Source organism: Eretmochelys imbricata, chromosome 10 (assembly GCF_965152235.1).
Source record: "Eretmochelys imbricata isolate rEreImb1 chromosome 10, rEreImb1.hap1, whole genome shotgun sequence".
Lineage (NCBI taxonomy): Eukaryota > Metazoa > Chordata > Testudines > Cheloniidae > Eretmochelys > Eretmochelys imbricata.
In genome coordinates this window covers 51,158,530-51,173,081 of record NC_135581.1, presented here as the reverse complement: position 1 = coordinate 51,173,081, position 14,552 = coordinate 51,158,530, and the positions used below count along the sequence as shown (strand labels likewise).

The following is a 14,552-nucleotide window of genomic DNA, read 5'->3' as shown; positions in this document are numbered from 1 at the left end:
AGATAGGACAGACTGTGGTCATGCAGAGAGAACGGAACTGGAAGTGAGCAAGCAGCGAGCCAGGGAGAAGGCCAGTCTAAGCATACAGGAAGAGTCTGAGAAAGGAAAGACAGAGCTACAGGGCTCAGCTGTTTGGAGTCTCAGGGGCGGGAACCCATAGCAAAGGATTGGCATAGGTTCCCCTCATGCAGCTGCCTTGTGAGACGGTACAGCCGTCCCTGCCAACAATGGGATGGGGATGAAGGAATTGATTGGAGCTCAGGAGAGCGAGAAGCTGAGACCTGGGGAAGGGACTGTTGTGAAACAGGATAGACCCTGAGAGGAAGGCTGTGCCAAGCATGATGCTGGGACAGAAGATCTGGGATGGCCTTGTGATTAACTCCAGAAGGGATGGGCATTTAAGACTTAGCCAAGGGAAACTGAGGCAGAGGATGGGCCCAAAGCCAGATTGGGTAGGTACCTGATACAACAGGCCTGAGGACAGGCCCACCGACAGGAGGGGGGAAAGGGGACAATTGCCCAGGGGCCCGGGCAATTTAAAAGGACCTGGGAGCCTCTGGCTGCCACCACCACTGGCAGCACAGTGGGGCTAAGGCAGGCTTCCTGCCTGCCCTTGCTCTGCACCGCTCCTGGAAGTGGCTGGCACATTCCTGTGGCCCCTGGAGAGGGGGGTCTCTGTGCGCTGCCCCTGCCCCGACCGCCAACTTCGCAGCTTCCATTGGCCACAGTCCCCGGCCAATGGGAGCTGCGGGGGCGGTGCCTGCAGGCAACAATGCACGGAGACCCCCCAGGCATCTCTGCCTAGGAGCTGCTGCCAGAGGGGTGTGCCAGTCACTTTTGGGAGCCACCTGAGGTAAGCACCGACCCCTTGATCCCCTCCTGCACCTTAATCCCGTGCCCCAAGCTAGAGCCAGCACCCAAACTCCCTCCCAGAGCCTGTATCCCACACCCCCTCCTGCACTCAAATTCCCTCCCAGAGCCTGACCCCGCACCTCCTCCTGCACCCCAACCCCCTGCCTCAGCCTGGTGAAAATGAGTGAGGGTTGGGGAGAGTGAGCAGTGGAGGGAGGGGGTATGGAGTGAGCAGCGGGCAGGACAGGGGCATGGTCTCAGGGAAGGGATGGGGCAGGGGCGGGGCAAGAGTCTTTGGGTTTGCATGCTTAGACAGTTGGCAACCCTACTGAGCGGGCATATGGAAGCCCTGGTTGTGCTGGAATAGCTTGCTGGGCACCAGCAGCGCAGTTGGCAGCTTGCTGGGCACCAGCCAGAGCAGGCGCAGCACTGCCCAAATGTCAGGCAGACTGAGTCTGCGCAGACGCGGTTTGTGCGTACGTAGGGGCCCATTCATTGTTCTGCCCTGGGGCCTGGAATTGCTGTCAGCAGGCCTGCCTGAGGACAGTATCACTTGAGCTTTTAAAAGATCAAAACATCTAAGAAAATACCTAAGAAGATCAAATGCAGAGATAATCAAAACTCATTGAGTTCTTGGTCTTCAAATAGTCAGTAAAGTAAGGGATTTCTGGGTAGAGGTCATCCCTTAGTTTGCAACTGAAGGACTTGGGTTCAGATCCTCAAAAGGTATTAGTGCGTCTAACTCCCATTGAAATTAATGGGAGTTTGGCTTCTAAATAGTGCTGAGGATCTGAGCCCAGGAGTCTGGTGTCTTTCTGCTTACACTACACTTTAGGAGATCTTCCAGAATAATAATTAATAATATAATATTAAAAGGTAAGTACAGACAAGACATTGATCTGGGAGAAAGTGCAGAGACCTTGGCTGAACACCAGGGCAGAAGAGTAAATAAAAAACCCTAAGCATTGCTGCTTGCCTGTCCTCAAAAGAGGATAAATTGTAACTCAGGCTTAGAGCCTGTCAAATGTTACTCCAGCATGTCAACATTTGTCAAGGCCATCATCTTTCCAACTGGAACAAAATATGTAAACAAAGAACATTTGATACTTTTTAAGGCAATTCTGATACCTGAGAAAGTCTGGTGCTTTGGAAATCATATTTTCAAAGTCTGCAAATGCTAATTTCCCATCACCATCCATATCAGCTTCTTCTATCACCTTCTCACAAACTAGAGTGATTTCTTCTGCTGTTAGCTCTTCTCGTGTCAGCTTGTTGAGGGTTTTTTCAAGGTCAGATTTACAAATGAAGTTATCTGTGTTAAAATCTAAACAAGAAGAGGAAAAAAGAAAAGAAGATTGTCAATACCTCTCTCCAGATTAATTTACTCTAACAAAATGTGTACAAAAGAAAACAGTTTAAACAAATATTTATGTCTGTCTTCAACCGCAGCAAACTTGGGACCAATTTCTCTCACAACAGGTAACTCCCATTTATTTCAACAGGACTTGATTCTGTACGGTACAAGCAAACACTAGGCCAGCATTCAGAAGATCCTATACTTGCCTGACCAAATACGGAGCATTTCCATCTAACTCAAATCCAAAGCTCTTGGTCAACATCTGGATTCTCCCAAATACACTTGACCCAGTTTCTGTGGCAAGTGACAGCCTGCATATCTGTTTAGTAGAGCTTATATTCTCTGTAGGTCAACCATAATCAGGCAACGTAATCACATCCATACTTGTAGCCTGAACTTCCAGAGGAGGTCATGGCATGGAGCAACTCACAGAATCAAGGCCTGATCAAGAACACAGCAGTCTGCTTCCCCACCCATAAAACAAATACTTGGGAGGATCATTTAAGGTTTAGAAAGTGCTTTGAAGACAAAGCACTCTATCTGCAGAGTACTATTTTTAGTGTTACCATTCAATCCAGGTTTCTGCTAACATTGACATTTTGAGACACCAACCACAGAAGTGATGGGGGAAACAGTAAATTACAGTACTGCTCCATACAACGGTACTAACATACAAACAGCTAATAAGTTGCCAATAAATCTCCATGGAGTACTTCCATGGTCACATGAGCGCAGAACTTAGTTGTCCACTGAGCAGCAATATTCCAAGCCTGATGGAACTGTCAGATTTGCAGCCTTGTATGCCTCAAGATTTAGTAGGTTGTCTGGCAAGAAAATGTACACATAGCAGGTTTGTTTCCTGCTTGCTTTTTTATAATGGGTTATAGCTAAGCGGTTGCCTCTCTTTGCTCTCACTAAGGAAACCCTAAGCAGCAAAGCAGGCTGTTCACAAGGTGATGGCTGTTTTTCTTGGCTTAGGCAGAAGTATGCTCCAGCAGGGGGTTGGTGAATATATGCATAGTATTAGCTGGGGAAATGGTGTGTGTGCAGCTACATGCCATTGTGACAAATGTCTCTCGATAGATTAGTGAGTTCCCCCCCTTTAACCCGTAATCTTTGAAAGCAGCTGTGTGAGATGATCTGACTGGATAGTGGCCACCCCACTGATTAGATAATAAAACAATAACCAGCAATTATACAGGCTTCTCCATCCATAGATCCCAATGTGCTTAACAACAAGGTCATTACCATTTCCAGCATCTGATGAAAGACATACAACAGGGAAGTGACTTGCCCAGCATCACAACACAGATCAGTGGCAGAGTCAGGAACAGAACTCAGGCCTCATGTCTTATGGCACACGCATATGGCACTAGCTAAGTAATCACCAGCCCTTATATAGCCAACAATACTCTGACTCTCACCAGAGAAGATAATGGCTGATGTAGGGAACTTGGGTGGCAACACATCCTAAAGGAGTGTAATGGGACTGGAAAGTTTCCTGCAAAGACTCCATCTTTCTATTTTTTTACCTGGTGCCTTGCTCTGTTTTTTATATTTGCTAATATCAAAATACCAGCATCAAAAACACAACTGTTGTGAGCAAATCACGAGTTTTCTGTTTTATACATTTCAGCTGATGTCACAATCCATGTCTTGGTGGAGATTATGAAAAGACACTAGAGTGATCAGGTGTCCCGATTTTATAGGGACAGTCCTGATTTTTGGGTCTTTTTCTTGTATAAGCTCCTATTACCCCTCACCCCTTTCCTGATTTTTCACACTTGTTGCCTGATCACTTTAAGGGATACTCAATTTAGAAACATTTCACCCATCGATTTTGCAATAACAGGTTTCAGAATCTCACATATGCTTTCATTGTCACTGCCGACTGTTCCATTTTACATGGGTATGGATGTAACACACACTGACAAGAAGGTTACACAGACATCTACCAATAATGCAAAAGGGCAGTATTTACAGACCAGCATTTGGTGATTAAATATCTCTACCTAAGGTATTTTGCAATTACTTCTGCAAATGTATAACAGAATGCCTGTTAAGACCATTCTGAGCTTTTTTTTCCTAATCAGCCTTTGAAAATAGGTTGAATTAGCATAAGTTAATTTAATTATAAATTTAAGAGGATATTTAGCATGCTGTATTGAAGGATTATAGAATAGTGATTCAGTAGGTATGAATTTATATGTAAGGTCTGTGGCAAGTGGCAGCTGATTTTATGATACAGAAAACATTATGGGAGGCTTGGTTTTGCTCTAATTGATTGGAAAAATATGCTTTCAGCAACCCTGAAAGCAGTTGTTACTTTAAACTAGATACTTTAAACATAGCCTAAATGATCACCGTGGTCCCTTTCTGGTCTTGGAATCCATGAACTGTTCTCAATGTCCATTGAAGGTAGGAGAAAAAAATGGGCTTAATCTGGAGCAAGGGAGATTTAGGTTAGATATTAGGAAAAATTCTAACGATAAGAGTAGTTAAACTCTGGAATAAGTTTCCATGGGAGGTTGTGGAATTCCCATTACTGGAGGTTAAGAACAGGTTATACAAACACCTGGTCAGGGATGGTTTAGGTTTACTTGGTCCTGCCTCAGTGCAGGGGACTGGATTCTATGACTTTGAGGTCTTTTTCTGCCCTACATTTCCATGATTCTATTAATCTAAACGGTTATGAGTAAGGCTGTAAGAAAGGTCTGACGTTTGTTTCTTCAAAAGTTGCGGTCACAGTTTGTTCAAGTTGAGGTTTCAGTGCAGTCATGCCAAAACTGCAACTCCACCTGCCATAAATATAAAGGGAAGGGTAACCACCTTTCTGTATACAGTGCTATAAAATCCCTCCTGGCCAGAAGCAAAGTCCTTTTACCTGTAAAGGGTTAAGAAGCTCAGGTAACCTGGCTGTCACCTGACCCAAAATGACCAATGAGGGGACAAGATACTTTCAAATCTGGAGGGGGGGGGGGAAAGGCTTTTGTTTGTCTGTGTGATACCTTTGCTGGGAACAGATCAAGGATGCAAGCCTTCCAACTCCTGTAAAGTTAGTAAGTAATCTAGCTAGAAAATGCGTTAGATTTTCTTTGTTTTGGCTTGTGAAATTCGCTGTGCTGGAGGAAATGTGTATTCCTGTTTTTGTGTCTTTTTGTAACTTAAGGTTTTGCCTAGAGGGATTCTCTATGTTTTGAATTTGACTGCCTGTAAGATTTTCTTCCATTCTAATCTTACAGAGTTGTTCTCTTATCTTTTTTTGTTCTTCTAATAAAGTTTAAGTTTTAAGAATCTGATTGGTTTTTTTGGGTCTTAAAAATCCAAGGCTGGTTTGTGCTCATCTCAAGCCTCCCCAGGAAAGGGGGTGTAAGGGCTTGGGGGGATATTTTGGGGAAATAGGAACTCCAAGTGGTCCTTTCCCTGTTCTTTGTCTAAATCACTTGGTGGTGGCAGCATACAGTTCAAAGACCAGTTGAAATTTGTGCCTTGGGAAAGTTTTTAACCTAAGCTGGTAAAAATAAGCTTAGGGGATTTTTCATGCAGGTCCCCACATCTGTACCCTAGAGTTCAGAGTAGGGAGGGAACCCTGACACCACCCAACAGATGTTAGAGACTTTGGGAACAGGCTGGTCTAAGGAGAGGAAGTCATAAGGGAAAACAAGGAGCCATAAGCAGAAGGCTCAGAAGGGGAGGGTCTCGTGTATAGCTGCTGGAGATATTGCTTTTTGAGACCTTCTTAGTAAGTGAGACCCCAGGAGGGGAGACCTTGCTTTGAACTTGGAAAGGTGTGATCCATTTCAAAGACAGGGCAAGCTAAAGTAGTAATTTTGTACTGACAGTGGGGAGTAAAGATATGCTGTGTTGGCCACCTTTGCATCTACCTTTTTTCATTTGTGCTCAATGCTTCTTGGCTGGACCCCGGAATTTAGACACTAATCTCTAGCTAATAAAGAACTTTCAACCATTTGATTATTATAGAAATTAGCAGTTTGTTGCCTGAGCTCTGTTATTACTACTTTGCAAACATCCTGGAAAGCACATGAAGTGGATTTCTCCCAGGAAATTGTTGTGCAAAGATGCAACAACAAGAATATTTTCTACAAAAATGTTGCCAAAGTGCTAATATAAAAAGATTCGATTCACGTTTTCAGAAACATTAGTGCTTCATTTAGCATTCTTCCATGTGTCTAAAATTAGAAACACAAAATGAGAATTTCCTATGAGCAAGAGAAAAATTCAGAAAGTATCTTTGTGTGAACATCATGCTCTCTGATGATCCTCTGGTTTCTAGAATTTAATTGATATTGGAAGTCTGAAACAATCTTATTTATCATCTTTGCTGTTGTCACAATGACATACCACAAGATCTTTTGACATTTCAGTGGACTAAATAATACAGTATATCTAGAGGGGAAAATCCCTGAATTACACTAAAATAATCTCAAATACCAAAACATCTCTTCCTAGGGTTTGATCCTACATGTGCTTAACTTCAAGAATATAAGTAGTTCTGTGGATTTTACAGCTAAGTGCATGTTTGCTGATTGGCCAGAATGCTCAGCACCTTGCAGAACTAAGACATTTTGCTTTTTGGCTAAGCACAGAGCTGATAGTGAACATCTCTCCTAGGTAGACAGTCAATCTGAATTAATGGAGCCATTTATCTACAGCGTCCCCACACATTACCATAGATCTTAAAGGCATAGATTGCTTTGAGCTCTCTGGGAGCCATTTCACTGAGCACAGAGAACATGTCCACGAAGTCATTGAAGCTGAGGTTCCCGTCTCCATCCTCTGAGAAAGCCTCCACAATCCTCTCCTTGAAGGGGTTCTCCTGCATAAAACACATAGGCTCATTTTTAAAACCTGGGACTTCACGAAAGCAGCAAGCACAGCAGTCACATAGTGCAGCCTCCACACTCCCCCCTGCAAACTGCAGTCTGGGAGGTAAAATAGGCTGGTGTGGAGAATACGATGGAGGTAAGGCAGGTAAACAGCCACACAGATACACTGATCTGGGTGCCAAATCCTGCTTACCTTACTCCTGAAAATAGTCCCAGTGAAATCAGTGGAGCTACTTGTGTGAATCAGGCAAGGAAAATTTGGCCCTGGATGAATTAACTAAAATAATCGGGAATTGTAAAGATTGTATGCAAATTGTTTAGTTTTTAAAAAATCTAGATACAGTAAAAGCTGTGTTATCCAGCACTTTATCAACCAGAAAGCTCTATACCAGCATTTCTAATATCTCCCAATACAAATCTTCAATCTAGTAACCGGGACTAGTATACTGCCTGGGAGGTTAGGCAGTTGCACTATCCTTTTATGCAAAAGAGATGGAAGACAAGTAATCAGGGATTTATTAAAAAAAGCTGCTTCCAGGGTGTGTCATAGGCACAGGTGCCAGAACTAAGGGTGCTGGGGGTGCTGCAGCACACCCTGGCTTGAAGTGATTTCCATTATATACAGGGCTTAATGTCTGATTCAATGGCTCTCAGCACTCCTGGTCATAGGGTCATTACAGATCAGATTCAGCCCAGTCTCCTACACTTTCTACATCTACTATGATCACTGATGTTGATAATGATGACCCTGAGGCACTGGAAGATCCTGATGTGCCTTCTGAATCATCAAAGAAAGATTAAATTATGTTCAATGTAGTTTTAGTGTTGTGTATTTTTCGTGACCGGGGTGTACGCCATGCGCTGCACATAGTGATATGTGGTATCATAAGATAACCCTACTGGATAGAAAATTTTACCCATATACACCTAAGTGCTTCAAGAAACCAACCACTCTGCAGTGCAGTATTACTACTGGATTGGTGAGTACCTGTATATTATTTTATACATTATTCATTTTATTGTATTCTAGTTCTTTGAAAATTGGTATTCCATTGGTAAGTATAACTCTTAGTAAACCAGAATTTTTGACTAACCGACACCCCCCCATCTCCCTAACATGCTGGATAACAAAGCTTTTACTGTATAACAAAAACCCAACACTGTAACAGATACTAAAACACTTCTATAAGATCACTCCCATGCCTACCAGCATGTGTCAGCTGGTCATTGTTGACTTAAGAGTCAATGTCACTCCCAGAAGTATGGCTTTTTATAGGGGGTAATTTCAAAACTGACTCTGACTTTGAAATAGTGCTGCTCAGCGCGTGGGTCACAGTCAAATGAATGACCTTATATTTCACTAAATTGGGCCTTGACTACACTACCACTTATGTCAGCAAAACTTATGTCACTCATGGGTGTGGGAACCCCCGAGTGACATAGTTTTGCTGGCATAAGTGGTAATGTGCACAATGCTATGTCAGTGGGAGAGCTTCTCCCGCCAGCATAGCTAGTGCCACTCGTTGTGGTGGTTTTATTATATTGACGGGAGAGCTCTCTCCCATCAGCATAGAATGGCAACATGAGCGATCTTATGATGGTGCAGCTGCATCAGTACAGCTGTGTCACTGTAAGCTCGCTAATGTAGGTATGGCCTTGGTATCTCTGTGGTCAAAAAGAAAAAGAGTACTTGTGGCACCTTAGAGACTAACCAATTTATTTGAGCATGAGCTTTCGTGAGCTACAGCTCAAAGAACTTCAAAGTTTGCCAAGTCAGGCATTTTAGTGTATATATATTGCTGAGTGTATATTTTCAAACAAATCACATGAATATATTTATGTATCTTTGTAAGTGGAAAATGAAAGTGACCAAGATGGGCTGTATCATTTAAAAAAAAAATCGTATTGCCTCTAAGTTCCAGGCAGCAAATTAATTGAACAGAAAGTCTACAAGGAAAAATATGAATCCATGCCACCCTTTTTATTCAAAAAAGAAACAGAATCATAGACGTGTAGGGCTGGAAGGAAGCTCAAAAAGTCATTGAGTCCAGCCCCTGCACTGAGGCAGGACCAATTAGCTCTAGACCATCCCTGACAAGTGTTTGTACAATTGTTCTTAAAAACCTCCAATGATGGGGATTCCTCAACCTCCCTATGAAGCTGTTTCCAAAGTTTAACTACCCTTATATTTAGAAAGTTTTTTCTAATATCTAGTGTAAATCTCCCTTGCTGCAGATTAAGTCCATTACTTCTTGTCTCCCTTTAGTTGACATGGAGAACAATTGATCACAGTTCTCTTTATAACAGCCCTTAATGTATGTGAAGAACGTTATCAGTAGGGTCCTACCAAATTCACGGTCATGAAAAACGCATCACCAGCCGTGAAATCTGGTATCCCCCTGTGAAATCTGGTCTTTTGTGTGCTTTTACCCTATATTATACAGATTTCACAGGGAGACCAGCGTTTCTCAAACTGGGGATCCTAACCCAAAAGGGAATTGCAGGAGGGTTGCAAAGTTATTTGGGGGTGGGGGAGCAGTATTGCCACCCTTACTTCTGTGCTGCCTTCAGAGCTGGGCAGCTGGAGAGCAGCAGCTGCTGGATGGGATCCTGGCTCTGAAGGAAGGGTACCAGTACCGCCACCCCCCCTACAATAACCTTGTAACCCGCCCACAACTCCTTTTTGGGTCAGGACCCCTACAATTACAGTACTGTGAAATTTTAGATTTAAATAGCTGAAATCATGACATTTACAATTTTAAAAATCTTATGACCATGAAATTGACCAAAATGGACCGTGAATTTGGTAGGGCCCTAGTTATCAGGTCCCCCCTCAATCTTCTTTTCTCAAGACTAAACACATTCGTTTTTTTAACTTTTCCTCATAGGTCAGGTTTTCTAAACCTTTTATCATTTTTTGTTGCTCTGCTCTGGACTCAAATTTGTCCACATCTCTTCTAAAGCATTGTGCCCAGAATTGGACACAGTACTCAAACTGAGTGCCAAATGTCAAGTGGAGTGGGACAATTACCTCCCATGTCTTACATACAACACTCCTGTTAATACACCCCAGAATGATATTAGCCTGTTTCGCAACTGCATCATATTGAACTAACACTGTAAGTTTTACAAGAAAATAAACAGTACATTTTGGAAATCAAATATATATAAAAAGGGACGCTCCGGATTGGTAAATTTGAATTACAGCCTACTACTTTGTTATGAACTTGCACAGATTTTTTTAGAATCCATGTGGTCCAAAAAGGACAGTAGTATTGTACAGTCATGGGCCAAATATACTACTGGTACCACACTTCCATAGTACCCTATTTCTTTAGGAGCAATTCATTATATGATGTATCTGGTTTTCATACCTTTTTTTCCTAAGCCAAACAAAAAATACGATGCCAGCAGCAGCCCTACCTTCCTAAATCACTCCACAACCCCCAGCTCAGTGCTTATATACAATGGAGCAAAATCAAATATGGGAAAAAGACACAATAACACAAGTCATGACAAATGGCAAATAAAAATTGGTAGCACATTAGGGAAGAGATCTTGTGTGTCATTTTTAAAAACTCAGTGACATTATTTGAACGGTAACAATCGTTCTGTTGATGTTGCTCTCCTGCCAAGACCGAATCACTATGCATTTCTACGGCAATGAGTTTAAGCAATCCCAGCGGCCTTCAAAGGAAAACACTGCAGGCACACGATTGTGGCATTCTGCTGTAAATGATTGATTCCCACTTTATATGAAGTTGACTGCATCTGAAGAAGCGGGTTTTTTACCCATGAAAGCTTATGCCTAAATAAATCTGTTAGTCTTTAAGGTGCCACCAGACTCCTTATTGGTTTTTTTTTGGATACAGACTAACACGGCTGCCCCTCTGATACTTCATTACAACTGGATCTTATGTAAGTACAATTTACAGTCTGACACATCAGAGGGAGCATTTGTAATGAACTAGTGCTGGAGAGATACAGGTACCATTAACATCAGTGAAGATCAAACCTTGGACCTCCGGCAGCACAAGTGAAAGACATGGTCATACTTACAGAATAAGTTTACTGCATAAGACTAGTTACCAATTTAACATGTCAGACACTTAGAAAAGACAAATAATCCAAGCATGGATTAATGGGGCCTCAGTATGTTTCTTAAATAATTCTGTATATTCGTCCAATCAATCTTTTAAATTTGAGTAAAAAAAGTTAAATCTTTCTTATCTATTTCTTTCCTTTACCTTCCCCATATTACATATACAAGGAGGTAGAGCTTTAGCTTGCACAATGGAAAGTATTAGTTACTTTAACAGATACTTCTCAAATCCTTTATGTAATTCCATTACCTCTGCTCTAAAGAGCACAGATTAAGGTTTCATAATATTTAAAGGAAAAAGCATTTTCACATAAACTGTGGGATTGTGTTCCTTCCTAGCTTCTTGTGTTCCCTTCAGCATTAATTGTTTAAAAAAGAGCCACTGTAAAATTCAAAACCTGGGTTTTGCTTGTTAAAAAAGCTTTTTATGTCCTCTCAAAATACAAATTAAGGGAGAGAGAGAAGCAGGAAAGAACTCTTAATGCTGAGAATTTTGCAATCTAATAGACTGCTTGAACATTGGTCTGGTGGGTTGAAATCATCAGAACCCCTTTGGATGGGCTTATTACATTTGTCATTAATCTTCTGATTTTTGGACATGCTATAATGTATATTATGAAACGCAGTCCTGGAATACAATGCACCAAGGCAGCACCTGGCTATTACAGTATGTGTAATTAATTATATGTAAGCTTTTCTGCTGTTCTAGTTATGAATCCTGACATGCAATTTGTTGTTTACTCCTCTGTTATTTTTCTCCAAAGCCTTTTATAAAACATTCATGTTCTGCTTTAATCCCATCCATTTTGTATTTATCTGTGGTTCAATCAGTGAATTCAGAATACTGTGTACTGTGAGCATGAGCTGATTGCGTGTTGGAAATATGAGGTTACTAGGCACAGATAAGTAAAGTAATACTCAGGGCTGTGAACAGGTCAAGATAACCAAGCAGGAGTGGCTTGGTTGTTATTAAGAAATGCCTTTATATCAAAACAAATCTTGAGATTATTCTCCCTTCAGTGTTTGCACATAAATCCCCTTTGACTTTAATGGAGGAGTTTCACTGCATCAACAAGACAATAATATGTGGACTATTGAGGTCGTGTTAGGACGTTTTAAACAGAAATGGACTTGGCCTGAACTGGTCAGAATGAGAAGTTCCCCAAAATTTGGGGTGTTTTGGTTTGGGCCCAGCTCTACTTTTAGCTTGAGATGTTCATATCATGGATGGATGCTTTAAACAGATAAAATGTTCACTAGCAGATGTGACCCATGGTCTGCTGATTAAAAAAAGTTGTATAACCAAGGGCAGGGGAGATAATTATTTTTAAAACTTCTGGGTCCATCCTGTCTGTCTTTCTAGGTATGCATAAGGGAGTTTTATAGTCTACAATGTGCAATATGACGGCAATCAGTGTTGACATATGAAAAGCAATGCACATTGGAAAGAAAATTTTAAGTTGATGTCATTGAGGCCAATAACTTAGCAAAATTTAAAAAAGGATTTGACATTTATATGGATAACAAATATCCAGAGTTAAAACATACACCTTTTCAATTAACAGTGTCAGCTCAGGGACCTGGACATCACTGTAGACAGCTCAATTAAAGTGTTAGCTCAATGCGGACCTGTGGTCAAAATATCAAATAAGATGCTAGTATGCATAAGAAATGGGATAGAGAAAGATGGCATTATAAATGTTTTTGTGTTATGTAAATCGATGGTGCAGATTCATCTGAAATGCTTAAGACCCATATACTAATGCCAAGAGGAGTCATACTTGTAGACAAGGGCACTATGACTAAGATTTTCAGAAATCTAGGAATTACATCCCCATCTCACACTGATACGAGCTGGACTCTTAACATCCTTAGATGTAGAGAGTCCCAGCCTCTATGGCCCTAGGTCTCATTGACCCTTTTTTTGCTTTTATACTAAATCTCCTATGTTTCAGCTTTGACATTGCTATTCAAAGACTTGCCACTCTGTGACTAGAGAGCACATATTTTAGGAATGGTTTATGTGAGCACTTGGCCTATAATATAGTATGGAAGAGAAGAAATGTCTTGACCCCACTTGTGTCTACAATAATAAGTGCAATAATTGATGTAGAAGCAGGAGAAAAGTATCTCTGTAGCCTTTAAAAAGGACCCTTATCTACTAACATCCCTCAAAATACTAATTTGCTCATGTGGATATGGATTCTAGTAAAGCACTTGACTAGAAAGGGAAAAGTGGAATTGCTAGAGCCTGATGATTAATTCTTAAGTAATTGGACAAATTTCACCTCTGGTCATGTATTGCTATTGAGCAAACTGCAATTTTTTCAGCTGTATTCACTTATCAAAATGAATTTACCACATATTTGCTGCAAATAATTCTTTTCTGTAGTTTGTTTTACCAGTTTTCTGAGAGACATAAATGAATATTTACCGAATATTGTTTGTGGTCTTACCCAATTCTAGTAATTTTCTTTACACTTTAAGGTTCTCTAGGGAGGGAACTTGGGACAAATTCTGCCCTAAGAATACCTGTGCCTCCAAATTGATTTCAATATGGGTAGGTGTGTAACTAGCAGAACTCAGTCCCTTTGTCATTTTATTTTTGCCTGTAAAGCATAATACACCTGCATGATGCTAAATAAAGATAATAATATCCTAGTTGCCTGAGTGACACATGGAACAATATAGTGCATGCATATCTTTGCCAGACTAAAGTCTCTTTTGTTTCTACTTTCCTCTTTTATAGATCTGGATGATCAACTGTCTGTTTGATTATCAACCAAGCTACCTCCCCTACATAATGAAAAAGAAATGCCAAAATTTGAGACTGAGCTCTTCACAGAGTTCTTAGATGCTAGCTAAGATCATGTTAGGTATCAGGTTAATATCTGATAAGTTCTTTAGCTAAGGCAGGGGAATAGATGCAATGATCTAATAGACTTTTTCTATTGCTAACTCCAATGACATATTTTAGCCCAATGTGCAATCATTTCACTATAGGAGCAAACAAAAGACATTGGGGACTATTGTATCCATAGCTCAACACAGTGTCTTTCCAGATCAAGAATTGCTCCAGTTCTCTGGCACCCTAACACTCTGCTCAAAAATCCAGCTCATGACCAGCTAAGGGCTTTTCCTTATTGTCTGTGCTGCTTTATCCAGTGGCAGTTCTTGGGTTTCTGTTTTACTATCTGCCACATTTCAGAAAGGAGCAAAATGTTTAAAGATGCGAATGATCCATGGACAGAGCACACAAGCCACATCAACACCAAGAGCTCAGACGAAGAATCAAAGGTGTAAAAATGGCATTGAGCAATCCTGCACTGCAACCCCTCCTCCCCCCTTCCCCCCCCCCCCCGTCAGCGAATGGTGCAGGGGACCTTGGAGCCAA

The 14,552-nt window shown here is 41.3% G+C and overlaps 1 protein-coding gene across 1 annotated transcript in view; it reads right to left on the bottom strand.

Annotated features, from left to right (window-relative positions):
* Positions 1–1,177: 1,177 nt before the first annotated feature.
* The window catches only part of CIB2 (calcium and integrin binding family member 2), a 77,430-nt gene continuing 64,055 nt past the window's right edge, over positions 1,178–14,552 (bottom strand). The window contains exons 4-6 of the mRNA XM_077829319.1: positions 6,899–7,046; positions 1,981–2,176; positions 1,178–1,442 (exon numbers count right to left, since the gene is read on the bottom strand). Coding sequence (XP_077685445.1) covers positions 1,178–1,442; positions 1,981–2,176; positions 6,899–7,046 — 609 coding nt within the window. The remainder of the gene's footprint in view (positions 1,443–1,980; positions 2,177–6,898; positions 7,047–14,552) is intronic.